At 41.7% G+C, this 25735-nt stretch overlaps 1 protein-coding gene across 1 annotated transcript in view; it reads left to right on the top strand.

The window, feature by feature from the left end:
• Window positions 1–25735, top strand: part of LOC117228702 (uncharacterized) — a 720896-nt gene that overhangs the window by 659666 nt on the left and 35495 nt on the right. The window contains exons 5-6 of the mRNA XM_076521571.1: window positions 437–651; window positions 2342–2568. Coding sequence (XP_076377686.1) covers window positions 437–651; window positions 2342–2568 — 442 coding nt within the window. The remainder of the gene's footprint in view (window positions 1–436; window positions 652–2341; window positions 2569–25735) is intronic.

Here is a 25735-nt window from a genome sequence, read left to right as displayed (position 1 = left end):
TCTATCTCTATCTCTATATATCTATCTACCTTTATCTGTCTCTTTCTCTCTGTCGCTCTGTCTCTCTCTGTCTCTCTCTCTCTCTGTCGCTCTGTCTCTCTCTGTCTCTCTCTCTCTGTCGCTCTGTCTCTCTCTGTCTCTCTCTCTCTCTCTCTCTCTCTCTCTTTCTATCTATCTATCTATCTGCCTTTATCTCTCTCTCTCTCTCTCTCTCTCTCTCTCTCTTTCTATCTATCTATCTATCTGCCTTTATCTCTCTCTCTCTCTCTCTCTCTCTCTCTCTCTCTCTCTTTCTCTTCGCTTACGGTCGCCGCGTTCCGTTGCATTGCGTTGCGTATATCGATGTCCGATACCCGTTTTAACCAGTTGCTTGCACTTTAATCAGAGGCCCGTTATCGTAATCCCGTTGCGTAATGAATTACGTTTGCGGCCGCAGGAAATCGAGGAGGAGGAGGACAGCGGATGCGAAAGCGAAGGTCAGATCCTGACGCCACCGTCGAGCCCCGGCTCAGGTCAAGGTCATTCCAACTCCAGTCACTCGTCGAGCGGGAGTTCGATGCTCGATGTGCACAACCTCAACCTTCACGGGACCGGCGGCAGGAGCGCCATCGTCAGGGTCACCACCAGCAATACCCAGCAGTGTGTCACAAGGTCAGTACTCTTTTTTTTTCCTGGTCCCCGTACTTTCCTCCTTGTCCCGTCGTTGAACGCGGTTTCTAGATAAGGATCAACGTGCTGAAGGGAGATCGTTCGTTTCGGAGAATCTGTTCGCTTGCTTCCGAGTTCAAGTTATCCTCTAGATACACTTCTGGAGTTGAACTTTTTTCTTGTTCGCGTTGCAATTCGTATAATCGATGTTACCAGATCGGTGCATGAATTATTTCTTAGTCGGCTCGACGTGGTTCAATTTTGGACTTTTCGGTGAACGTGTCTACAGTTTCTAGATGAAAATCACATTAATGCGAGGATACGGGTTGTTCAGTTCCTCTATTCCTTGTTCTATTTCCTCTAGTTCCGAGTTCAAGTTATCCTCTAGATACGCTTCTGGAGTTGACCTTTTTTCTTGTTCACGTTGCAATTCGTATAATCGATGCTACCAGATCAGCGCAGTGAACTATTTCTTAGTCGGCTCGATGTGGTTCACTTTTTAACTTTTCGGTGAACGTGTCTATAGTTTCTAGATAAAAATCACATTATTGCGAGAATATAGATTGTTCAGTTTAGAGGATTATGGTGGCTTCATCGTTTTCGAGATTTCAAGATTTCACACTAATTCTACAGAGTCATAAATGCAACTAACGTGTGTTGCGTTACAATGACTGTATTTCTTTAGACATTTCGTCATTTTTGTTAGAACTAAACGGCAATCGTTTATGTACTTACGACACGTACGAACTGTACGAAGGTTTTTGTAGTTAGAAAAGGATAATAATCTATATTAATAATACTAATTGTCGCGATTGATCTCGAAAGTTATCAGAAACCGATACAACGAATTAATTCTACAACAGAGACTTTTTTAACCCGAGAAAGATAACCTACGTCGCAGAGGCGCCTGCGAAATAAACAACTGACTGCACCGTGGATGACGCAAAGACTGGAAGCACCCACTTTGCCAAGGCATGTGCGAAGCAACATTGAAAATATTCTTCCAAAATCTGCTGTACAGGCTTCCACAGATGATGAAGAAGAACCCTCAGCCAAAAAAGGCGTTATTGCAGTCTTTGCACGTCTAAAAAGAAAAGAATGTCAAAGATGACCTGTGCCAAATGCAAAAAGACAGTTTGTGGTGAACACAAGAAAGACGTTTGTCATGACTGTCTCTAAAGAAATTTTGTATAATATTATAGTTTTTTTTACACTGATTATATTATAGTCTACTAGTTTGTAAGGATAAAACACTATTTTTTGTGATACTTTACGGGATTTGTTCCCATAAACCGAAGACTGTTGATTTTTGTTAATTTTTCATAGAGGTCTAGTGATTTAAGTTTAAAATTACTTAAAATATAAAAAAATATAATATAAATGCATTTTATTTTTACAATAATGCCAAACCTTTAAAATGACTAGATTAACTTAAATAAATATCCATTGTTAGTATAAAATTGACGCCTTAGAAAAGCATGCGCCTCTGAAGCGTATGGTTATCTTTTACGTACGTTGTCATATGGTTATCTTTCTAGGGTTAAATGAATTCGATACCCGTTTTGGATAGCACGGTGTTTCACGGTAGAATTGCGAACAGATTAGACGGGCTGCCACGGTCCGGCCGAGCTGTTAATTACGAGACATCGAGACGAAAGAACAGCAATGATGTGTGGCTCTGTATTTTTTGCAGACTGATCTCCGTCACAGCGAATGGGTATCCCGCAGTTGCGGGCACGCAGCACGCACACGCAGGAGCTGCTGCAGCTGCAAGCACCGTTGCCAACAGGCACCATGCGAGGAGCCACGAGCACAGTCCGCCTGACACGAAGCGCAGGATACACAAATGCCAATTTCCCGGATGCAAGAAGGTCTACACCAAGAGCTCGCACCTGAAGGCTCATCAGAGGACGCACACGGGTGAGTTGCATTCGAATTTCACCCGAACGAAAATAAGTCCGTGATCGACAATGAAGTTTCGACGTCGCGTAAAACGTTGCAAATACGTTCAGCAAAAATGTAGCAAATATGAACGCGATCGTTTTTGTTGATAAATAAATATTGGAAGCCCGATTTATGAATTAATAAAATACCGGCGCGCACCTTCGAATAAAATTTCAACATCGTTTATGAAACAGAAGTAACAGTGGAAATTATATTATTTATGAATTAATAAAACACTGGCTCGCGCGGCTCTCACTTAAAGTTTCGCGGAAAAATGATCCCGGCCGTATAAATTTTAGAAGATCGATTTATGAATATGTAAAATACCAATTCGTAACGTTCGATGCTTCACGTGTAAAATGAAAATTTCACAAGTACATCGCGATCATTTCTGATGAATTAATGGCAACGTGTTCCGCGCGATTTCGTAACTTCCGTAAAAATATATTCAAAATCGTGATAATGTTTTTGTACGGACGGTCGACGTAACGATAATCGGGAATTATAATCCGCTTCGTATTTAATCGCGCGATATCGTCTAATCCTGATGCTAGAATATTCAATAAACTGCGTGCTTTAATGCCGAATACGTTACAACAGTCAGTCCGCAGTATATTACATCGATTGAAATTGTAATTGGGTGGGACTGCGACATTAACTCGGTATGAATAAAATTTCAGACAATCTTTCGCAATTCGTGTTTCTGAAGAATCGGGAAATAATACTGTACGCATTGTTTGACGGAATAACAGCATGGAAGTCGAGGCAGTAAATTGCTGACGAGGCCACGTTCGCGCAGAGTAATTTCTACAAAAGAGCGATTTAATCCCGTCGCGAAAGGTTAAGGATAAAAGGAGAATTATACGAACAGGTACCGAAGTACCGCGGCCTCATCGCGGTTGCTCCATTCACACGCTCTTTAAATGCATAAACGTCCGCAATCTACTAATGAGTGACCGCTTCATGCGTGAACTGCACAGTGAATCGAATGAAAAAAGAATCCTCCTGCTGGAAATAATTATTTTTACAATGGGATCGCCGAAGCTCTCGTTACGCTGCAAATAACGTAAAAAAGGGGAATATAACGAAAGGATCGCAGAGAGAGAGAGAGAGAGAGAGAGAGAGAGAGAGAGAGAGAGAGAGAGAGGTGATAATGAATATTATCTGGATGAAGCCGAGTCTCGTTGCAACGCGGTATCGCGTCGATTAGTATTACTAATTATTACAATTTCACATTTCCGAGGTAAAAGTTACCCGTCTGTATCGTTGATCCGTCCGTGGGAAATTTACTAGGCAAATTCCGAATTTTCGGCACTGTCCGACCCGATATCAAATTATTTCGGGAGTATAATTCATCAGAAATTGGTATTCGTCGAAATTACTGCGGGAGTTTGTCTTTTTACAGGAAAATATTGTAAAACGGATACTGTAGATCGGTCATTTTGTGAGTCCGCAAAATAGCCATACACGTTCTCAAGCTTAAGATTAAGCTAATATAATAAACACAACTTATTCAAAATATAAATTTTGAGTTTAACTTTTACCAAAACGTCTCATAAATATTCTTAGTAGTCCCAAAAGCCATACAGCCGCGCCAAAAGTCACTTACCACGTTTTAAACAAAAATGGCGGAGTTCAGTAGACTATAAACTTTGTACAATTCTGACGACAATTTTTACTAAGATCTATTAAGTAAATGTACCTCAGTACTTAAATAAATTGAGCCGGAGATCACGAAAGTAATTACTATAATAAATCTTGCCATTCCTATTCGTACATTGCGAAATAAATGGTACTTGCATGGCGTGGCACTGGACATGATAAAAGAAGAAATTTAATCATTTACGTCTATTATAATTGAACCGTTTAACGGTTGTCGGGTCATTTTGATCGAGAGTATTTAAATTGTTCACTTAATTACTCAATTGTTAACAATTGCAAGAAGTATCTTCAAAAATATGTTTTGGAAAATCGCTGAATAAATCTCAGAATTGCTGTAGCTATTATCGATGCGTAAGCAAATAGTTGTGAAAATGGTCCACCGTCCTAAAGTCAAAACAAAACTGATGTAAAGACTTTTAACAATTTTTTACGTCATTGTAGTTTACCGAAGTCTCAATTCATCCTAACATAAGCCACAAATTAATTTCTTCGACTTACACCATATCGGCTTCCAACGGCACAATTCATCTAGAAAATGTTGGGATGGCATCTGGCCGGTCTAGCAACCAGCAGAGCGACTGTTTCGTTAACGAAGCCAGCGCGCGCGCGAATTATCAATAGCCCGCGATCGCCATTAATAAACGGCGTCCCGTCTGTCGTCGGGGCGACGCGACGCGTTCCTGTCTGATAATTCCGCGGGGGCGTTCTTCGCGATTTAGTTAACCGTTAGTCACGCGATTATCCCGTAGCGTATGCCGGGTACCCGAGCTGGATATATCCCGCGAGGTGCACCGGGACAAATTCCCCGACGCGTTCCCCCCGTCTGCGTCGGTTATCGCGGCAAACAACAATGCATAATTAATTACGGGGCTGAATTAAGGGAGCCTGTTCGGCTTGTACGGCGAGCCGCGGGCACAACGGGATGAATGCGAAGCCCACGTGCGCGATACCGGAAGATGCATGTTTAATGCCAGCGAAATACTCGGCCCGCCTGTTTTCTTCTATCGATCGCCGCTCCTAATCGGCCTCTGTCGTCGTTTCGGCTTAAAACCGCTTTTTCCTTAACCCCAGCCACGGCCAGCTGCTTTTCCGCCTAATCTCTGCTTTGGACGGTAATCTTCCGATATCTTCTATCCGCTAAAACATTCATGCGAGATTTATGCGAACTTTGTTGTAACAAACGTAGCGAGATTATTGTTCATTTAACGATCTGTTTGGACTTGAAATGTTCAAGTTCAAATCATTAGCATTCGCATGCTAATGCATGCAACGAAACAAGTAACGACAGTAAAATATCGTTTATATTCATGTGACGGAGTTTTATTAACCCTTAGAGCTCCGCGCGTTTCTCGAGTACTGCCTACCAGCAACTCCGGCACATTTTTGGAGCGGAGCGCCTGAGATGAAGGAAGTCTTAATTTGAGCGAAAAAGATTACACGTCCTTGCGAATGCATTTGATTTTATTTATTTTATAAATATACATTTTCCTATTGTAAATAAAAGATAAATTTTCAATTTTGTAATTCACCATGGCGCGATATCTTTGGTAACAATCTCCCATGTGCATTCTGGGTTTACTTGGACAAGTGTCATAGTATTCGCTTTGCCAAATAGAGTTACTAGATATTTCTTTCAAGTTTAGAACATTTTCTGCGTAATCGTTGGTTTCCTTTATAATTTCATTTACCAATTCGTCCGTGAAAAATAATTTAAAATATTGTATCGGCTGTTCAATGTTTGTAGGATCTTGTGGTCCAATGACCTGTGGCGATACGCTAAAAGGTATTCTATCTGGAATATGTAATTCTTCCGTAACATCGCGGCATTCGTCCAAGTCTTGTAACGAATCTTCGCTTTCACTTTCAATAATTCTCATTCTTCGTCTCTTTGGCAGTATAATTTCGCTACTACTACCCGAAGTGTCAGAATCATAACCAACATTGTCTTCCACAACGTCTTTTAACTCTTCAAAATCAAGTACGTCTTCGGTTTCACTCGGCTCTAAATTCTCATCGTAATATTTATTTTTCTCCATGTTGCTAACCATAGAAAAGGTCAAAAAATGGTTGAATCGTAATGGTACAGACTTAGCACGTTTTAACTACAGATAACAATTGCTAACGCCGATGATAACGTATGCTAAAAATATTTGGCTCCGCAGCGGAGCCTTCGGAGCGCTAAGAGTTAAACGCGAATAAAAGAAATATTTTAAGATCTAATATGGATCTGACTGAATGAACTCTTCTAGTAATGGACTTCCTATAATTCCCAATTCATTTATGGAGTAAATGAATGTTCGATTTGTCCGAACTTTTTAGTAATAGATTTGTAACCCATGGTGGTGCAAGAAAAAGACGCAAATATATGTTCTTTTGGAAAAACACAATTTTGTTCATTGGTTCGGAAATGCCGTGGTTAGCGTTCGTGTGCAGTCGGTTGTTATATCGTCCAGTCGGTGTTGGACGTCGTTACAGTAAAAATTGTATTTGGTTTTCATTATATTTTCTGCTCTGCAACATGCTCTCGGCAACAACTTGTGTACAATGAAGCTAAAATATTTAAATTCGCGTTCTCCAAACATAGCGTCAGTCGATGATTAGACACACGAAGATTCAAAGAACATTCTGCTGCTCTTCCAGACGGTTCAGTGAAGTAAGAAAAAAGATTATTGTTACGCAAAGGTAAAGGTCAACGCGGTTCGAGCAACTTTGCTCGGTTTAATTGCCTCTCTCCGCCGGCAGAGCGTAATTCTTCCACGTATCTCGTTAGGGGATGCCAATGCTCGGTTCCCGAGCTTCTTCAGGTGTGCACAGATTAGAGATTAGAATTTCACGAAGTGCGCACGGTTCTCTCTCTCTCTCTCTCTCTCTCTCTCTCCCTCTCTCTTCAGTTCGCTACCTTACCGGAAGAAGTAAATTAGATCGGCCGCGAGATTTCTTCGCAGAAGCTAGGAGGAAATTGGAGTTCAATTGGCTACTGAAGTCGAGGAGCTGTTGAGTACGGTCTGTATTCACGTTATCGACCATTACTTGGGTACATAAAACAGTTAGGCAACGTAGACTGGGGCCTGATGGTCTGAAGATACTCCTGTAATCACCGGTCGCTGGATCATTCTCTTTCCGCGTTGCATTGCAAGAAAGAGAAAGTTTCTTCTTTCTCTTATAACTTTAGAGACAATTTTCACTAGGATTTTCGTGGGATACACCCCACGCGTAATACAGTAATATCTCCTTAATTAACGCTCGGATTGTCCTCAAAAATGTACAATTTGTACAAAAACATGATTATTTTCACTTATACTTCATAAATATTGATTTTAAGACGTGTATGATAACCATTCAAAAACATCATATAATACAATAGAAATATGAAAAATATGTGTATGGCACAGCACGTTTGCTGCACAATGCAAGGAGAAGTTAATCAAGATGCTAATTAGTAATTAGTAATTACAAATAATCGCGTGTTTATCAGAAGAATCTGATATTAATACTTTAGGGATAAGTCAACGCTGTTGCATCTGTTTCACTTCGTCTCGATTGTTCTACGCCTCCTGAGTCCCGTCGCGCGTCTCGCTCGCCCCTAGTTGTGTAAATAATACACACACACATACGCACCCACAGAATTACTGGAAACGCGTCTGATATGCTCCTAGCCGAAAGTGGCGTCCACGGGGTAGCGAGACGGCGTCGGGAGTCAGAGGGTGTTGTTTGTTTTCTTTCGGCCGAACTCGTTTCCTGGAAATTCAGTCTGACGACTAATTTGGGGCCAGTAGAAAGGGTTCGTTTCTGACGATAAGGGAAACGCGTTTACTCTGCTTCTGCGAGGCGTTAACATAGAATCTTTTCTCGACTGAATTCATCCGAGTACTGGATAGTACCTAATGCCTTCATTTCGAAGTGACGCCCGCCTTTGTTGACACTTTCAGTTGATTGCGATGTTGTCTAATCTCGTCCTAGGTGATGATGATTTTTGTAATTGATTCTTCTCTTGTACGTAGCGTCACTATATCTTCTACATTTCTTATTTTTGCCACAACTTCTTAACGAAGCATTTATGGACTTTCTGTTATGTAATGAAATATTATAATAATACGATATTATAATAAGGGAAACGCGTTTACTCTACTTCTGCGAGGGCGTTAACATGGTTAGGTTGATGGGATTCGGTCCTACACTTTTCTCAGCTGACTTCTTGTGAGCACCGGTCACTACATACAGTAAAGTGACGCCTGCCTTTGTTGACACTTTTAGTTGATTGCGATGTTGTCTAATCTCGTCGTAGGTGATGTTGATTTTTGTAATTGTTCGTCTCTTGTACGTAGCGTTACTATATCTTGTATATTTCTTATCTTTGTCACAACTTCTGAACGAAGCATTTATGGACTTTTTGTGTTATATAATGAAATATAATAATAACATAATAATAATATAATGAAATTATAATGGTATATAATAAATATTATATCATATTTTATCGTGTTCGAAGATATATCGGTCTTTTATTTTCCTCGAAACAATGATTTCAAAATATAATGGCCGCACAGATATTTGGAATTTCTGAATCGGTTAGAAATCTACCTAAGACACTTGAGAGTAACACAATACTTGTTTCGTAAGATTTGTATCTTTAAAGTGTTACTCACTACTTTTTGCTTTTCTCTCTGATCCGAAAGAATTCGCAGAGCACAAAGGATCGAGCATCCTGCTAATTAAACCGTATTGACCAGAAGCGAGGATCGGGGATGAGGACGGGGCAGAGTGTGGCGGCACGCGTTCGTTTCCGAAAGAAAGCTAGCCGAGGTGAATTGCATGCGAGTGGCCTTCGTCGTCACTTCCGTAAGCCGCGTCACTTTGAGCGAAGAACTGACCGAGCACGTTATTACCGCACGGTCAGCTCGCTCCTCCTTCGACGTACAGCTTTTCGCGGTCCGCTGCGGCTCGGCCGAGAACTGTAATTAACGAGGGACTCTATCCTCCTCCGCCCTCCGTCCCCTTCCCCCCACCTTCGCCGGTCTTTGTCCAAGGATTTCGTCGCGTCACGCTTCGAACCCTTTCACCGAAGTCTCTCGGTCTCTCGCTGCGTTGTATACTCTGCTTCGTTGATCCTCGCAGCGCGTGGGGAATATATGGCTTCTCTCTCTCTCTCTCTCTCTCTCTCTCTCTCTCTCTCTCTCTCTCTCTCTTGTGCGCCCGCGGAATAATGTTGTGTACACCACCGTCGGCGAGTTGCAAGGAAATTCTGAGTGATAACTTCTGCGCGTCGGAAATGTCCCGGGGATCGTGGAACCCTGCGTAGGAATTTTTGGAAAACGCGAAATTAAGTCGATAGAATTTTATTGGAATTTTGCGAAGCAGTGACGCGAGGTCGATAATGTTTAATGTACGCAGGGCTGGGGAAAAATAGACATTTGAAATAGAGAAATAGACTATACATATTTTTATTTTCCCATGTAATACAGAAGTAGGCAAATGAATTTTTTAAAAATAGTAGTTACATACGGATATTATATTTAACTATTATCTCAAATAAAGCTTATTTGCCAAGTTCTATATTACATGAGAACGTAAAACTTTTTTATTTATTTCTATTTCAAATGTCTGTATTTAAAAATAGTAGTTACATACGGATATTATATATAACTATTATTTCAAATAAAGTTTATTTGCCAAGTTCTATATTACATGAGAACATAAAACTTTTTTATTTATTTCTATTTCAAATGTCTGTATTTAAAAATAGTAGTTACATACGGATATTACATATGACTATTATTTCAAATAAAGCTTATTTGCCAAGTTCTATATTACATGAGAACGTAAAACTTTTTTATTTATTTCTATTTCAAATGTCTGTTTTTCCCCAGCATTGGACGTAGATATGTTGACAGGTTTTCTAATAGGAATAGCGTTTTTAAAATTGGTGCAGATGACTTGAATTATTTTGAGACGTTAGTTCGACCAAGTTGCTAATGAAATAGTAAATAAAAATGTTCTTACACCACGATTGCTTGAAGTGATAAATAAATTGAAAATTATTCGAGAATTAATAGTTCGCTGTTCCTCGATCAGCTAATTAAATATTTTCGAGACTGACACCTAAGTATGCCTGCCTCACCTTTAATTATTCCGGGTTCCTTGTTTTGCAAATTTTGTGCGCGCAGTGTATATCGCCTCTCGCCACGTTCGACTTTAATATTCGGTAAAATTTTAATCAGTTCCACATATTCTTCGGAGAGTTTCGCCTGATTCTGCACACGTAATCCTCGCACATAACGCTATTAAACTTTACGCTTACGATTACGCTATAAAACATTATTGCTTAACTCTGTCAATATAAATATTGCTGACTAAAGTGCCAGTTTCGTTTTAACAATTATTTCGACGTTAAAAAATAACTATACGGCACATCAGCCAAGATCAGTCAAGATTTTATTTGAGTCTCTTCAAGAATAGTAGCCCGTTTAATTAGATCAAAATCTCATCAATTTCAAAATCATTGGTCCTTAACTTTTTAACCGGGAGCTTCATTTTTGTTTAACTCGTTTCACAATTGCTACTTTTTCTTCGCAGTGAGAAGTTATCGTGCCTAAAGTGCTACAAAAAATCGCTTTTCACTTTTACGGTATTTATTTTAACGAAATATTTCATGACGCGTATTTAGAAAATATATAAATTAGATATTTCCAATGTCTCTTAGTTAATACACGCATATTAATTGTTATATTAATTGTTACATGATTTTCTCTGGTATATCCCGACACTCTTGGTATACTACATAGAAAAAACGTTATAATAAGCAAACTGTGCAAATTCGAAGTATAACCCGTCGCAACCACGGGTCATTAATTTTTTAATTTATTCGCTAAATATATTTACTAATAATTTAATCTCCTAGCTCTGGGTGAAAATATTTTCTAACGTACGCGCGAATATTGCAATATACGTCGGTGTATAAAATATGTATGCTTCCGGTTCGGATTTCACAGTCGATGCATCGGATACATTTTTTGCGAAAATGCGCATCCTCCGGATCTTCTTTTCTTCCCGAACAATTCCGCTCTGCTCTCCGGGCTCTCCCCATTCCTCCGTCATATCCACGTTACATCGGCTTCCATAATACCTGCGACTGAAATTACACATCTGTGCGCTTTCCTATGGGCACGCCACGCTGCACACCGCTCCGTGGATGCAGATGAGCACACGCGGATAGGTAAATAAACACATATGAAGGTCCGCGCACGTGTAGCTATTCACGTGAGTAAATATATGTGGACACGTATACACGCTTAATCACCTGTACGTACATTATTACGGGGACGTGTCGATGTACCGTATGGCGGGACCACTCTGTGTATGTGTATGTGCGCGTGTGTCCGCGTATGTGTACGCGCCTCTACGTGGGTGACACGCACCAGGATTCGATGTAATGATGCAGCGGATTCCGAGCGAATTTAGAAAAGACCCGACAACCCGTGGAAAACCCATCTCGTTGCTAAAAGCGTGATTTCCTCCATGCGTGTCTCAACCTGGAGAGGAACTATGATTAAAACCGATTCCTCTTGTTTTCTCGAGAGCTCTCGAAAATATTTTTTCATTTTCTAAGACTCGTTTTGAAAGATCTTACGGAGAGACCAGGATTTATTAAAATACTTCGTAACTCTCTTCGGTAACATAAATTATGCATCAAAGGAGCATGTACTAGTTTGTTTGGATTTCATCCTTGAAACGTGTTTTCCTCACTCGTAATTGCTAGTAAAATAATCTTTATATTTTATAAAAGAATAACGTTTATTTCAGTATTCGCGAGATGGTATTACAATTAATTAAATTCAATCCAAAAGTAAAATCAGAGCTCTGACGTCGAGTCGATCGTACAATATCCTGGTCCGAAATCGATTTTAAAATATCGATTTTTAATATAAAAATAAATATAAATATACAGTTTAATGATAAATATAAATATACAGTTTGTCAGTACATTACGCAACTGCTGCAATAATCGGTAGCCTTCAAGTTATCGAAAAACATTCGAAAGACAGCAAACAAATATTTGGACATCCAAACACATGTGTTGCCCAGTTCTCTCAAACTGAATCATTGTAGCTTTGCCAAATGATTGCTACAATGATTTCTATAATTACAAGAAGAGGAGATCTCTGGTTCTCGCTATCTTTAATAGCGGAGGACCGTATTCAGCGACCGGTGTCCCAAAAGAAGACGACGTAAAAGGGTCGTTTCTTCTGGTTCGCGACTGTTCGTTCGCAAAAGAATCATTCTAGCTTTGCCAAATGATTGCTACAATGATTCCTATAATTACAAGAAGAGGAAATCTCTGGTTCTCGCTATCTTTAATCGCGGAGGACCGTATTCAGCGACCGGTGTCCCAAAAGAAGACGACGGAAAGCGGTCGTTTCTTCTGGTTCGCGACTGTTTATTCGCAAAAGAATCATTCTAGCTTTGCCAAATGATTGCTACAATGATTTCTATAATTACAAGAAGAGGAAATGTCTGGTTCTCGCTATCTTTAATCGCGGAGGACCGTATTCAGCGATCGGTGTCCCAAAAGAAGACGACGGAAAGCGGTCGTTTCTTCTGGTTCGCGACTGTTTGTTCGCAAAAGAATCATTGCAGCTTTGCCAAATGATTGCTACAATGACTTCTATAATTACAAGAAGAGGAAACCTCTGGTTCTCGCTATTTTTAATCGCGGAGGACCGTATTCAGCGACTGGTGTCCCAAAAGAAGACGACGGAAAAGGGTCGTTTCTTCTGGTTCGCGACTGTTCGTTCGCAAAAGAATCATTCTAGCTTTGCCAAATGATTGCTGCAATGATTTCTATAATTACAAGAAGAGGAAATCTCTGGTTCTCGCTATTTTTAATCGCGGAGGACCGTATTCAGCGACCGGTGTCCCAAAAGAAGACGATGGAAAGCGGTCGTTTCTTCTGGTTCGCGACTGTTTATTCGCAAAAGAATCATTCTAGCTTTGCCAAATGATTGCTACAATGTTTCCTATAATTACAAGAAGAGGAGATCTCTGGTTCTCGCTATTTTTAATCGCGGAGGACCGTATTCAGCGATCGGCCCCCCCCCCCCCAAAAAAAAACAACGAAAAGGGGTCGTTTCTTCTGGTTCGCGACTGTTTGTTCGCAAATGATTGCTACAATGATTCCTATAATTAAAAGAAAAGGAAATCTCTGGTTCTCGCTATCTTTAATCGCGGAGGACCGTATTCAGCGACCGGTGTCCCAAAAGAAGACGACGGAAAGGGGTCGTTTCTTCTGGTTCGCGACTGTTTGTTCGCAAAAGAACGGGGGCGATAGCGTGTCGAGAAAACGAAAACGCGGACGCGTACGCGGGAGGAACGATAAAGAAAGGACGAGGGGTTGGTTGCGGCTAAGGGAGAGAAGAGCGAGGGGGATGGTAGGCAATAAGAGAGAGGTTGGCTGGGACGCCTCCATCCTGCAGCGTGGCAGGTAGGTACGTCGGGATTGCTTCTCGCGGATCGTTAAGCAGAACTGCTAACTACGGGATTATGCATACTGCGAGGCCCGTCCCGCAATTATGACTCTGTTATGAATTCGTCCTGACACAAGGATCCCCCCCCCCCCCCCTCGCGCGCCGGAAAGGCTCCTGCGCGCCAGACGACGTCTCCGCGTCACGTATTTCGGCTCTCGAACCTTTATTTCGGTGAAAACGGCCCGGAACGGTCGCGGCACACGTGCACGGCCACCGCGCCAACCCCGCAAACCTATTACTTTTCTCGTAATTGGTTCCGCCGTGTGACGGATCCCCGGGATATCTCCTCCCACCCCTCGGTTAATCGCTTGTCCGCGGCCTCGTGTGACGCTCCGGCGTCCAGAGGGCTTCCGCTTTCTCCAATCTCGTACCCTGTAATCGGTTCGATATTGTCCGATCATCGGATTTTCAAGATTGCTCCGTCGGAAGTGGATTTAACCCCCGTCAAGATTACTGTTTTCGGTTTTCTTTCGAGCTGTTGCTTGGATCTTTTTTGAAAAATATTTTGCGGTGCGTTTCTCGGTTGGCCAGATCGGTGGAAATATCTCAGGGGGCTGGTAGCCTTTTCGATGAAAGTGGATTCAGTGTTAGACGATCGTGTCTTCGAAAGCGGATTTTGTTATATTTATTATATTATTATTTTGTTATATTTATTATATTATTATTTTGTTATATTTATTATATTATTTATACTTGTAAATTGCTTTTTAGCTGTCTTTAAATGTCTTTAGCTGTCTCTCGAGATTTCGGTAATTCGTTGCTGTAAAATACTTTGCAGCGCGTTCTCGGCTCATCAAGTAGATAGAAACATTTTAGGGGGTTAGAAGATTTTCGATGCAGGTGGATCCTGCGTCGTGTGTCGCAGATCGCGTCTTTCAAAGAGGATTTTGCCTCAGTAGATTACTTTCTAGCTGTCTTTAAGCGTCTTTAGCTGTCTTGCGAGAATTTGATCATTATTTGCGACAAAAATATTTTCTATATCGCAAATATAACGACGATTACACGCAATATTATACTATATTATTATACTATAATGTACAATAATTTACTATAACCATGTTAGTTACTTCTCACGTCACAGTAAATCATCATCAAATTTACTCATAATTCTATCAAGGAATTGATTGTAAATGCTGTAAGTCGATAAAAAGATTAGCAGCTTATTCGAAGGAGCCAGGTTTTATCATCGGATATTAAAAATTCTAGATCCAACGAAGTTTCTTCATCAAGATACGAATTCTTGAGTTCTTCTGAAATGAGACGTACAGTAATGTCTCCCTAATTGACGCTCGGATTGTCCACAAAAATTGACAATTTGGAAAGAGGAGATAGGATTATACGATTCTTGCGGTTCGTTTTTATAGTCACGAATTGTCAACAACTATAAAAACGAGCTACAAGGCTCGAATAATCGTATCTCCTCCCCCCAAATTGTCCATTTCTGTGCGCAATCAATGATAGAACTGCGATACAGCGTTTCATAAATTTCTCTCTACTACCATGAAGACTGTGAACATTTTCGAGGATCGACAGCTTTTCGACAAAGACAGATCGCAACATCAGACGCGGAAAACATCACCGCTGAGAATAAACTTTCCTCTTCCGAATGTCTCCGAGGGCGCATCTCCTTTCGAACGATTTACAAATACGAAGGATATTCTACCGACGAAATAGACACACGCGCGCACACGAGCCACGCGAAAGCGAGCAAAACGAGCCTGCTTAAATTAATAACCGCACGAACACAAACGAAAGAATGACGCTGAATGCAGGCGGCGTCGTAGCGAAATTTCCGAATCGCTCTCTCGTTAACGCGTGTACCCAAAGTTCCGAGCACCGGCGCATATTTGCCGATCACCCTCGACCAGATTCGACGTTGCTGCTCCTCGAAGAAGGCCCGGGAGGATGAGAGGGACGGGCGAGGGATATCGGGGAGAGCCTCCGAGACACGGCGGACGAAAAAGTTGTCGGGAACAGTCGTCGGTAGGGCGAGGGAGCCCGAGAAAACTCCGTGGAAGTTTCTTACAGAGATGGAAATGCCGGTATACTTTGATCTCGGTCGACGAATCTAATTACTGCCGGGTTTCCTCAGGAAGAGGGAGCAAGAGAGGGTGGGGGAGGGGGGAAGGAGAGCGTTCGCGGGCCCCGGGACACGAAACGAGGCGAATCGTCGAATCTACGAAGAGAGAGAGTCCCGGCGATCGTGTGGCCGAGTCAACACGACGTCGCGTCGCGTCGGCTCGTTACGAATTCCATCGGCGAAGTTTCCTTTCGAGGATCTTTCGGCATGCAGATATCCGACGAACGAACCGTGGAGGTCGTTCCTCCCTGACCCAGCTCCCTCTCGGAGCGATCCTTCATCATCCTAGCCCAGAGGAGAGCGGAGCAGACCCGAGGAGAGCGGCTGCAAAGTCTCGAGAAGCAGCGCCGCGGCGTCTTAACGGTGAATCGATGTGATCCGATTAGACGATTTAACAGTCAAACCCGCCGTCTGACCCCGCTAATCCTCTTCTAACGAGCCGATAAGATGTTAACTCTAAATAGCGTTCCTGATGAGTACAACCGCGAGTTTGCCGGGTCGCCGACTAGCTCTGACCGATCCGATTTACCGGTTCGAGGACGCATCGAGAGCCCAGGATCTGCTTCCGGATCTTCTTTCGAAGCCTCCTCAAATCCTGGCTGCATAGGCTATTCCAAATAGACTGCTGACTGCAAGCCGCCTTCTTAGAACGTACTCGAGACGCTTCGTTTCTTTTTCGAATTACGCGCTGCGAGATACTCGGCTTAAGCTTTCGCCGAGCAACGAATCTTTTGGGAGAACTGTCATGGAGAAAAGTGGATGCCAAACAATTTTGAAAGTCTTTATCATTTTGTTAGGGTTGCGGAGCCGCGGTTACTTTTGGTAACCAATTCTTGTGCCTTTGCTTTGTCTTCGGGAATAATTAACACGTTCCGTGCCACGTGTACCATCGATGGTACACGCTTGCATGTTTACTTAGTGAACTGAACAAATTGTTTACAAGAAATTTAGAACCGAAGAATCAATTTCCACCGCAAGAATGGGCGTTGATAAGTGTACGAGAATTAATAATTGCACGTAATACATCAAGTTTTAGTCAAATATCAAAGTGTGAAGATTCGAGTAAAAAAAGCTCGGCACGGAACGTGTTAACCAGTTAGCTGCGTTTGACGAGTATACTCGTCACGAAGAAATGGCAATATTTTGTGACACGACGAGTATACTCGTCGTGCGTAAGAAGTAGCGACCATTGGCTATTTAAATTGTAATTTTAAGGAAAACAAAAACATATTCTCAAATTTCAAGATGTTCAGAATATTTTGAGGCCAATCCTGCACGAAGATGTTTACATCGTTATAAAAATTAAATTAGGAAAGAATCACGGTATTGGTGTTCGACGTGCAAAGTGCCGTTATATATTGTTCCTTGCTTTGCTAAATACCACTCTCTCTGCAGCAGCAATTTGAATTTTTAACTTTTATAAGTATTTGATTATCCCTGGGTTTTTCGTTTATTATGTATATTGTATATGTTAACGTCAAGCGAATAAGTAAATATTAGTAATAAAATTGTTAATTTTATCAAATAAAACCGTCTTTTTGATCCAATATTTTAACAGCGACGCTTACATTGTGTTCGACGAGTATACTCGTCGTCGCTTGATTCTCGCGACACATACAGGTGCGCGCTCTGAAATGGAGGCGCCGCAACTAACTGGTTAACTATATATTTATCGAATAAAACATGTTAACCGTTTTATATAAAAGTAAACAAAATAAAGGAATTCGAGAATTTTAAAACAAACGAAATAAATGAATAGAGTAATTTAAATATAAACTTACAAAAAAAATGTAATATAAATATAAACAAAATAAAAAAATGAAAAAGCGTACGGCATAGTAATTGGTCACTTCGCAGTAACCGGATTCACGCACATTCCCTACTTGTTCAAGCAATCTATTTTCATAATTGTTCATTCTCTTCTAAGAAAAAAAATGAAGACTGGAAGTGTTGAATAATTTTTTCTCCGACTGAATCTAGCATAGATTTTACGAATGAATGTAACTCTTTAGTATATACGATCTTTCATGTACGACTCTTTTTCAGCTGAATTATAAAGCAGGGGCACGATTAAAAATATAGAAGATAGTTTCAGTTGCGACAAAACTTGTCCAACGATTTTCGAGCACGTTTTGTGGCATTTTCGAGAAGTTCTAGTTTTCCCGAGGTTTTCCACAAATGATTGGTTTAACGCCAAGAAAGATATTAAAGAAAGCATGAACGAGGATCAGAAATTGATCGGACAGTCGTTCGAGAAAGGAAAATCTATTTTCGAATTTCCGGTTCCCTCGGAATTGGTGCAGGAGGTGTTAAACATTTTCAGGACAACAGGATTTGTCCCTTGTTTATCCACTTTGCCCGTCAATATCGCGTCTCAGTGATTTCTCCGTTTTTACCCCGGCAAAAGGCTTTCTATACGATTTCCTCGTGGGAATCAAGGAACTATCGATCCGATGGTCCAACAGTCTCTCGCGGCAACTATACCCGTGTATAGGGTGAGTTCTGAAATGAGGGAAAAGAAGGAAGGAAACGGAAGGAGGCGGCGACGACAACGGCCACCGTCGGCGAAGGTGGGGAAGGCTTGAGAAAAAGAGAGAGATTTCCAATTACAGGGACTCTCTGTTCCGGAATTCCATTCCAAACCCCATTGTTCTCGCGGGCCGAGCTGTGGACAGGACTTTGATCCTTCGTCGGAGTCCAATCGTTTCGCCGGAAACTTTTCGTAATCGGTCGCCCTTAGTCTTCGGTTGATGGAATGTCAATATATTTGGGGAATTAAGGTGTGACAGGCCCGTTATCCCGTGGATTTGTCCGCAAACGATCCACTCAAACCGTGGGGAAAAAATCGTTTTTCAAAAGTCGTTGCCGAAAGCTTTTTAGCCCCTTCGAATTTCCGACCAAAATATCGGCCAGAGAAAATTGCTATAGTTTATCTTCCAGCAACGATAAAAGACTTGCATTATTCGGAAACGCGCTTAACAAGTTGTCGAACGCGCAGAGAAGCTTGAAAAAGGTGTCTTTTTAATAGGTCTTTTGCTTTTACAAGCATGTAACAATGCTTTAGAAGGAAAATCATTTTCTGTTCAATAAATTGCTTGTACGTATTAAAAATCGTATGAACAATTGCAGTATTCTCCTTCACGATCGATTGTTCTTTGTTCGAAAATCGCGTTCGTGAACATTAAAACCCGCATAAGCATCTGCAATATTAATGTTTCTTTATCTTCATTTATAAAATTTCCTTCTTTATCGTTAGTTTGAAAACTTGTACGTGAAATTTAAGAAAGTACGTAGATTAGCAATTTACTATACGATAATCTGTTTGGAATGATGAGAGATCCGACGATCATCTAGAATATTGATACTTGAGACATCTACTTATACAAATGGTGACCTCCTACTTATCCGTACTATGACATATTTAACGAAGAGTCCACGTACACTCGCGTCGGGAAGTATGTTAACACCTTTTCAGACAGAATAACTTCATTAAAATTGGTCGAAAAGGCTTGAATTTTTTTCAAACGTTAGACCGACAACATTTTTCTTTTAGATTGTAATTGGTTGGAACGATGCAAAAAATAAAAAGCAACGTTCCATCAGCTATAGCGTTAGCAGATGTACTATTTTTATTTAAACTTTGTAAACAAGAAATCATTGATCTGTACCTTGAAAATCCACGGTCGCCTCGCGCCAGCTGAGCTGGGATTCGACCGCCTCGACCGCTGGCGCCGTTGGCTCGGCCGACTCGCGCCGGCTGTGCTGGGATTCGACCGCTCGACCGCTGGCGCCGTTGGCTCGGCCACTTCGCGGCAGCTGATTTCGCCTCTCATTGGTCACTGTTTTTCGTTAATAACTCGTTAACGGTGTCTCGGAGAACATTTTTGTAAAGGAAAAAGTTACTTCAAATGGCCTGAGGAACCCGCCATTTTCGGATTGCGAGACATTTTTGGAACACCCTGTATATACAGACAGAATATACAGTATCAGACTCTGTACAGTACACATCAGACTCTGCCGTCCAGAGAAATAGCCTTGCGCAAAATTCAGCCGCACCTAAAAGGTTAACCCTTAGCGCTCCGTTGGCTCCGCTATGGAGACATCCGTCATTTGTTCCGTAAATCCGAAGGCTCTGCTGCGGAGCTCAATATTTTTAGCATGATTACACCGAAGATGCTATGTTTTTGTCGACGTTGTCAATTGTTATTTGTAGCGAAAACGTGCTTAGCATGTGTACCATTACGATTAAAACATTTGTTGTCCATTTTTATACTTGGCAACATAAAATGAATAAAATCAAACGCTTTCACAAGGATGCATAATCTTTTCCACTCGAAATAAGACTTTCTTTATCTCAGGCGCTTTGCTCCAAAAATGTGCCGGAGTTGCTGGCAGTGATATTTTTCAGAAAAACGCTGTTCAACTTTACTTTAGAACGTCCGAAGAATATTTACTAATTTTTAATTTAATTTAATTATTAATCGTGCTGATTCTAGTGAAGATTAACCCTTTCGCTACTACGGGCCACTATAGTGGCCCTCCATAAGATGTCACTGAGGTACTACGGGCCACTATAGTGGCCTTTCGTATGATGCCACTGAGGTACTACGGGCCACTATAGTGGCCTTTCATAAGATGCCACTGAGGTACTATGGGCCACTATAGTGGCCTTCCATAAGATGCATTATATTGCATAATGTTTTTTATTTCCTCTCATACTGTAAATTAAAGAGCGCATGCTAAGACGTTATAAATACCCTGGAATACCCTTTATTTATAAATACCCTTTGGAGAGAAATTTTTTCGTACGAAAACATTCAAGCAGCTTGGGTTCTCCGCCGCGGTACTCCCGCTGACGATCGGCGTCGCGTAGCGTGCAGTGATGTCGCGGCGCTCCGTTCAGCGGAAGTACCGCGGTGGAGAACCCGCCCGTAGCGAAAGGGTTAACGATAAAAAAATTCCGGCAAACTCACGCGAAAGATATTTTTGTTTCGATAATTCCGTACCCAAACAGAATTCAACAGACGATTCGCAATGCTAACTTTATAATAAATCGCGTCAAAGAACACGAGGGATATATTTATTTAAGAATTGCGAAGAATATCGTTAATAGTAAATTTACCCATTTCGATGAGGATGCATTTGCTGCTTGGAAATTTCAGTCACAATTCACGATGTCGATGCACCGACCTCGCACAATGTTAAGTAGATACCATTACGATTGAAACATTTTTTGCCCATTTTTATACTTAGCAACATAAAATGAATAAAATCAAACGCTTTCACAATAAGACTTCCTTTATCTCAGGTGTTTTGCTCTAAAAATGTGCCCCGGTAGGTAGTATTCGAGAAACGCGTGGAGCGCGCGCCAAGGGTTAATACTGCAGCGGATCGTTTAAGATCACAGAGGCTAGAAGATCGGAGTTCTTTCCCGCCGTGCCGGGCTTTTAATAAAGTTCGATAATCCGTTTGGCTGTCGGACAAATATCGCACAGCGCGAGTCAAGAATTTTCCCCGGTGAGGCTCTCGTCCCCGTTCGCATCTTGCATCGCTCCGCGTCGCATCAAATCGAATGATCGCGAGAGATCGCTCTCGTGCCGGAGTGCTCGCTTTTCATCCGGTTGAAAGCAATAATCCGGCGTCCCGGTCACCGAGCGTTGATTGCCAAGCTTTTAATTGCAACTTCGCGGAAAAGCTTAGCGCGATCGAGGACGCTCGGCTTTTCTTCCAGCGCGATGAAAGGGCCCCGGTGAGAGAGCAGAGCGTTCAAAGCGATCGACGCGGACAGAACGCGGCTCTTGTTCGAGCGGAACGACTCGCGCGAACCGATTACGTACCCGTACGTGTTAAACGGAACTGGGTCGACTGACGAGTAATAATTTTAGACGAGCCGTGCCTGTACAGTGGATCCAGAAAGTATTTCAACGCTGCATTTCCGATTTCCGCGAAGTCAGAAACAATTTCGCGGGGAAGAATCGTGAAACGACAAATACGAGCTCGCCGCTTCTGTAAAATCATCGAAAAATGGTTTTCTGGATTCGATCTAGTACGGATTCGAAGAGTCAAGCTTTCTCTTTATATCGACGGTCTAAAATTTGTTCTACGATTTCTCCGAACCGTTTTATCGAGCTCCGAAGGAAAGACGTACCGGTAGAACTTGATTATTTCGCATGACCGAACTTATTCTTTATTTCCGAAAAGAAAAAGACATCCTATAGCAAGTTTGACAGTCTACGGTGCTCGTTGAAGTTTCGAGACGTGCGATGGATGTTTTTTACTGCAATGTGTTCCTCCAAAATGTAATTGAATTTTTCCTAACCGAGCCACAGATTAGTGACAAACATATTTTCAGTATAATGTAGCATATTTTTTAAATGATAAAATTTGCGCAGTTCGATGGAATAATTGTTCTTGCAATTTCAGATGAGAAAGGAACACGCTGAACTGGCTTTTATAAAACTATTTTTCACACCGTGCAACTACATATTGCATCTATCAATCAAACGGTCCCATCATATTTTTGACGATGATGTTTCATGTTCGACCGCGAATCGGACATTCAATTTCAGTTTAATAAGAGAAATGCATTTTTTCTCTAATTCTCTACGAGAGGCTCTTAATATTATAAACAAATACAGGCATGCGCGTACAACGTCGTCCTTTAATATATTATTCTTAATTTCCCGAGGACGTTGATGGAGGTTATAAGTCGACGACAGTCCCGATTAATTGTTACTTCCGCCGAGTAAGGAAAAATTCGTGAACTCGTCGATTCAAAGGGTTGCTCGACTCCGTTGCGAGGGTGGTCGACGGCCGCAGTGCATCGCGGTAATACGATTCGTAAATAATGACACGGGGAGGTGAACTGCTGGTTTCCTGGCCCTGGTGCATCGTCTGGGCCCTTCTGGCCACGAAACCGAGCGCATCTGCGCGATTGAACGCGTCTACTCTTACGCCGAAACCGCAAACTCGAACCGCGCCTCCCTTGTAGAACGTTCCCAACGATACGAAGCAATCGGCCGTGGCCGGGGCTGATCTCTGTTTCCGTTTTATCCCTTCGGTCCTTCGCCCTTCAACCTTACTCTGTCTCGGCGTTAAATCTTGAATGTTACGAGTCGGGATCCGTACAATAGGCCGCACGGATTTTGGAGCTGATCGGTAGACTGCGGATCTCCGAGCGAAATAAGAAGCTTCTGCATCGGTTGCAGGCAATGGTCATTGAGCTGATAGTTGCTTCGTGTCTGAATAATTTAACCTTTAGCGCACCACGCGTTTCTCGAGTACTATCTACCAGCAACTCCGGCACAATTTTGGAGCAAAGCGCCTGAGATAAAGAAAGTCTTATTTCGAGCGGAAAAGATTACACGTCCTTGCGAAAGCGTTTGATTTTATTCATTTTATGTTGCTAAGTATAAAAATGGGCAAGAAATGTTTCAATCGTAATGGTATCTACTTAACATTGTGCGAGGTCAGTGCATCGACATCGTGAATTGTGACCGAAATTTCCAAGCAGCAAATGCATCCTCATCGAAACGGGTAAATTTACTATCAATGATATTCTTCACGATTCTTAAATAAGTATATCCCTCGTGTTCTTTGACGCGATTTATTATAAAATTAGCATTGCGAATCGTCCGTTGAATTCTGTTTGGATACGGAATTATCGAAACAAAAATATCTTTTGCATGAGTTTGCCGCAATTCTATTATTGTTAATCTTCACTGGAATCGGCTCGATTAATAATTAAATTAAATTAAAAATTAGTAAATATTCTTCGGACGTTCTAAAATAAAGTTGAACAGCGTTTTTCTGAAAAATGTCACTACCAGCAACTCCGGCACATTTTTGGAGCAAAGCGCCTGAGATAAAGAAAGTCTTATTTCGGGTGGAAAAGATTATGCATCCTTGTGAAAGCGTTTGATTTTATTCATTTTATGTTGCCAAGTATAAAAATGGGCAAAAAATGTTTTAATCGTAATGGTACACACGCTAAGCACGTTTTCGCTACAAATAACAATTGCCAACGTCGACAAAAACATAGCATCTTCGGTGTAATCATGCTAAAAATATTGAGCTCCGCAGCAGAGCCTTCGGATTTACGGAACAAATGACGGATGTCTCCATAGCAGAGCCAACGGAGCGCTAAGGGTTAACCTTTTAGGTACGGCTGAATTCTGCGCAAGGCTATTTCTCTGGACGCAGAGTCTGATGTGTACTGTACAGAGTCTGACACTGTATATTGTGTCTGTATATACAGGGTGTCCCAAAAATGTCTCGCAATCCGAAAGTGGCGGGTTCCTCAGGCTATTTGAAGCAACTTTTTCCTTTACAAAAATTTTCTCTGAGACACCGTTAACGAGTTATTAACGAAAAATAGTGACCAATGAGAGGCGAGATCAGCTGCCGCGAAGTGGCCGAGCCAACGGCGCTAGCGGTCGAGGCGGTCGAATCCCAGCACAGCCGGCGCGAGGCGGCCGAGCCTACGGCGCCAGCGGTCGAGCGGTCGAATCGGCTGGCACGAGGCGGCCGAGCCAATTCCGTCAGCGGTCGAGGCTGTCGAATCCCAGCTCAGCTGGCGCGAAGCGACCGAGCCAATGAGCGAAACTGGGCTTCGCGCGCTGGTTGGATGATATCCGCGGAAGCCACTATAGTAGCGCGTCGTGCCTAAAAGGTTAAGGAGCTTGTACTCTGTCGATATTTTGCTAGTTTAAATATCATCCTCCCAAAAATGCACAATAAAACGGTACAATTAGCAGAACAGAATTGTTAAATACTCTGAATTATTCACGATCTACTGGAATCACTAATAGAAGAAATAGATTTCTAGTTTAGTCCTATTAGTTTCAGGTGGAACAGATGTCTCTTGCACAAAGTTCGCCATTTAAATACGATACAATGGCTGTAGTTTCGATAAATCGGAGAATTAAATGGATTTATAATTAAACGTTCGTCAAGACTGTATTCGTATTAATATTTCATTGGAGCATGGTTCTAAATAAGAATTTTCTTTCATTACACGAATACACGTAGACGTAACGATTTCTAACAAAACGTTTACGTTGGTATTTTGTAAACATTGTTACGTTAAATGGCTCTTTCGTTAATACTTCATGAATTTACTGGAAAGTCTATAGAAATTTCAATATGGAACCTTCTCGTTCAACAAATACGTTTATACAGTGTTTAATTAGTTTCCTTTCGTTTAATCATACAAACCAGCTCGCAAATTGTTCATTAACATTATTATTATTATAGCATAAATAAATTACGTAGCAATTATACCGTAGCCGGTCCTTAAAATTGCACCTACGTATTCGCTGATAAAATTCATCTCTGTCGGAAAAATTCTGAGAATTCGTTTGCTCGAACTTCGCTGCGAACCCGTCAAAAATTTGAACCATCTCTCATCGCCCGCACCGGCCACGCGCCAATCTAGAAACATCCGAAAATTTTATACCAACCGGACGACGCCATCTAAATTTATAATAATCCTTCCCCTGATTAATTCATTGTTCGATTATTCGGCAACCCGGCCGGTATTCCCAGCACAGGCGACTGGTAAATACTTAAAGTCGTTATCAGCGGCTCCTGTATTATTCTCGAAATAATCTAACCGGCGCTTGTATCATTTACACGGAAGTTCGTTCGACTTCGGATTAGCGTGGCTCGCGGCGATGATGGTTGCGTACACGGAACCTCGCGTGCGTGCATACCGGATGTCCTGAAAATATTGGACTAATCTAGATGTATTCGCATCATAAACGGGGACCAAAAAGTTATGTACCATTTTGTAAATTCACGTTCGCCTTCCGAGATATTGGCAAGTGAAAAGGCTGTAGACAGCGCAGTAAATTACTATAAAATTGTTAATATCTCGGGA

This window comes from Megalopta genalis, chromosome 1 (assembly GCF_051020955.1).
Source record: "Megalopta genalis isolate 19385.01 chromosome 1, iyMegGena1_principal, whole genome shotgun sequence".
Taxonomy (NCBI): Eukaryota; Metazoa; Arthropoda; class Insecta; order Hymenoptera; family Halictidae; genus Megalopta; species Megalopta genalis.
Note: the sequence above shows the minus strand (reverse complement) of the source record. Positions and strands in the feature narration are given on the sequence as shown.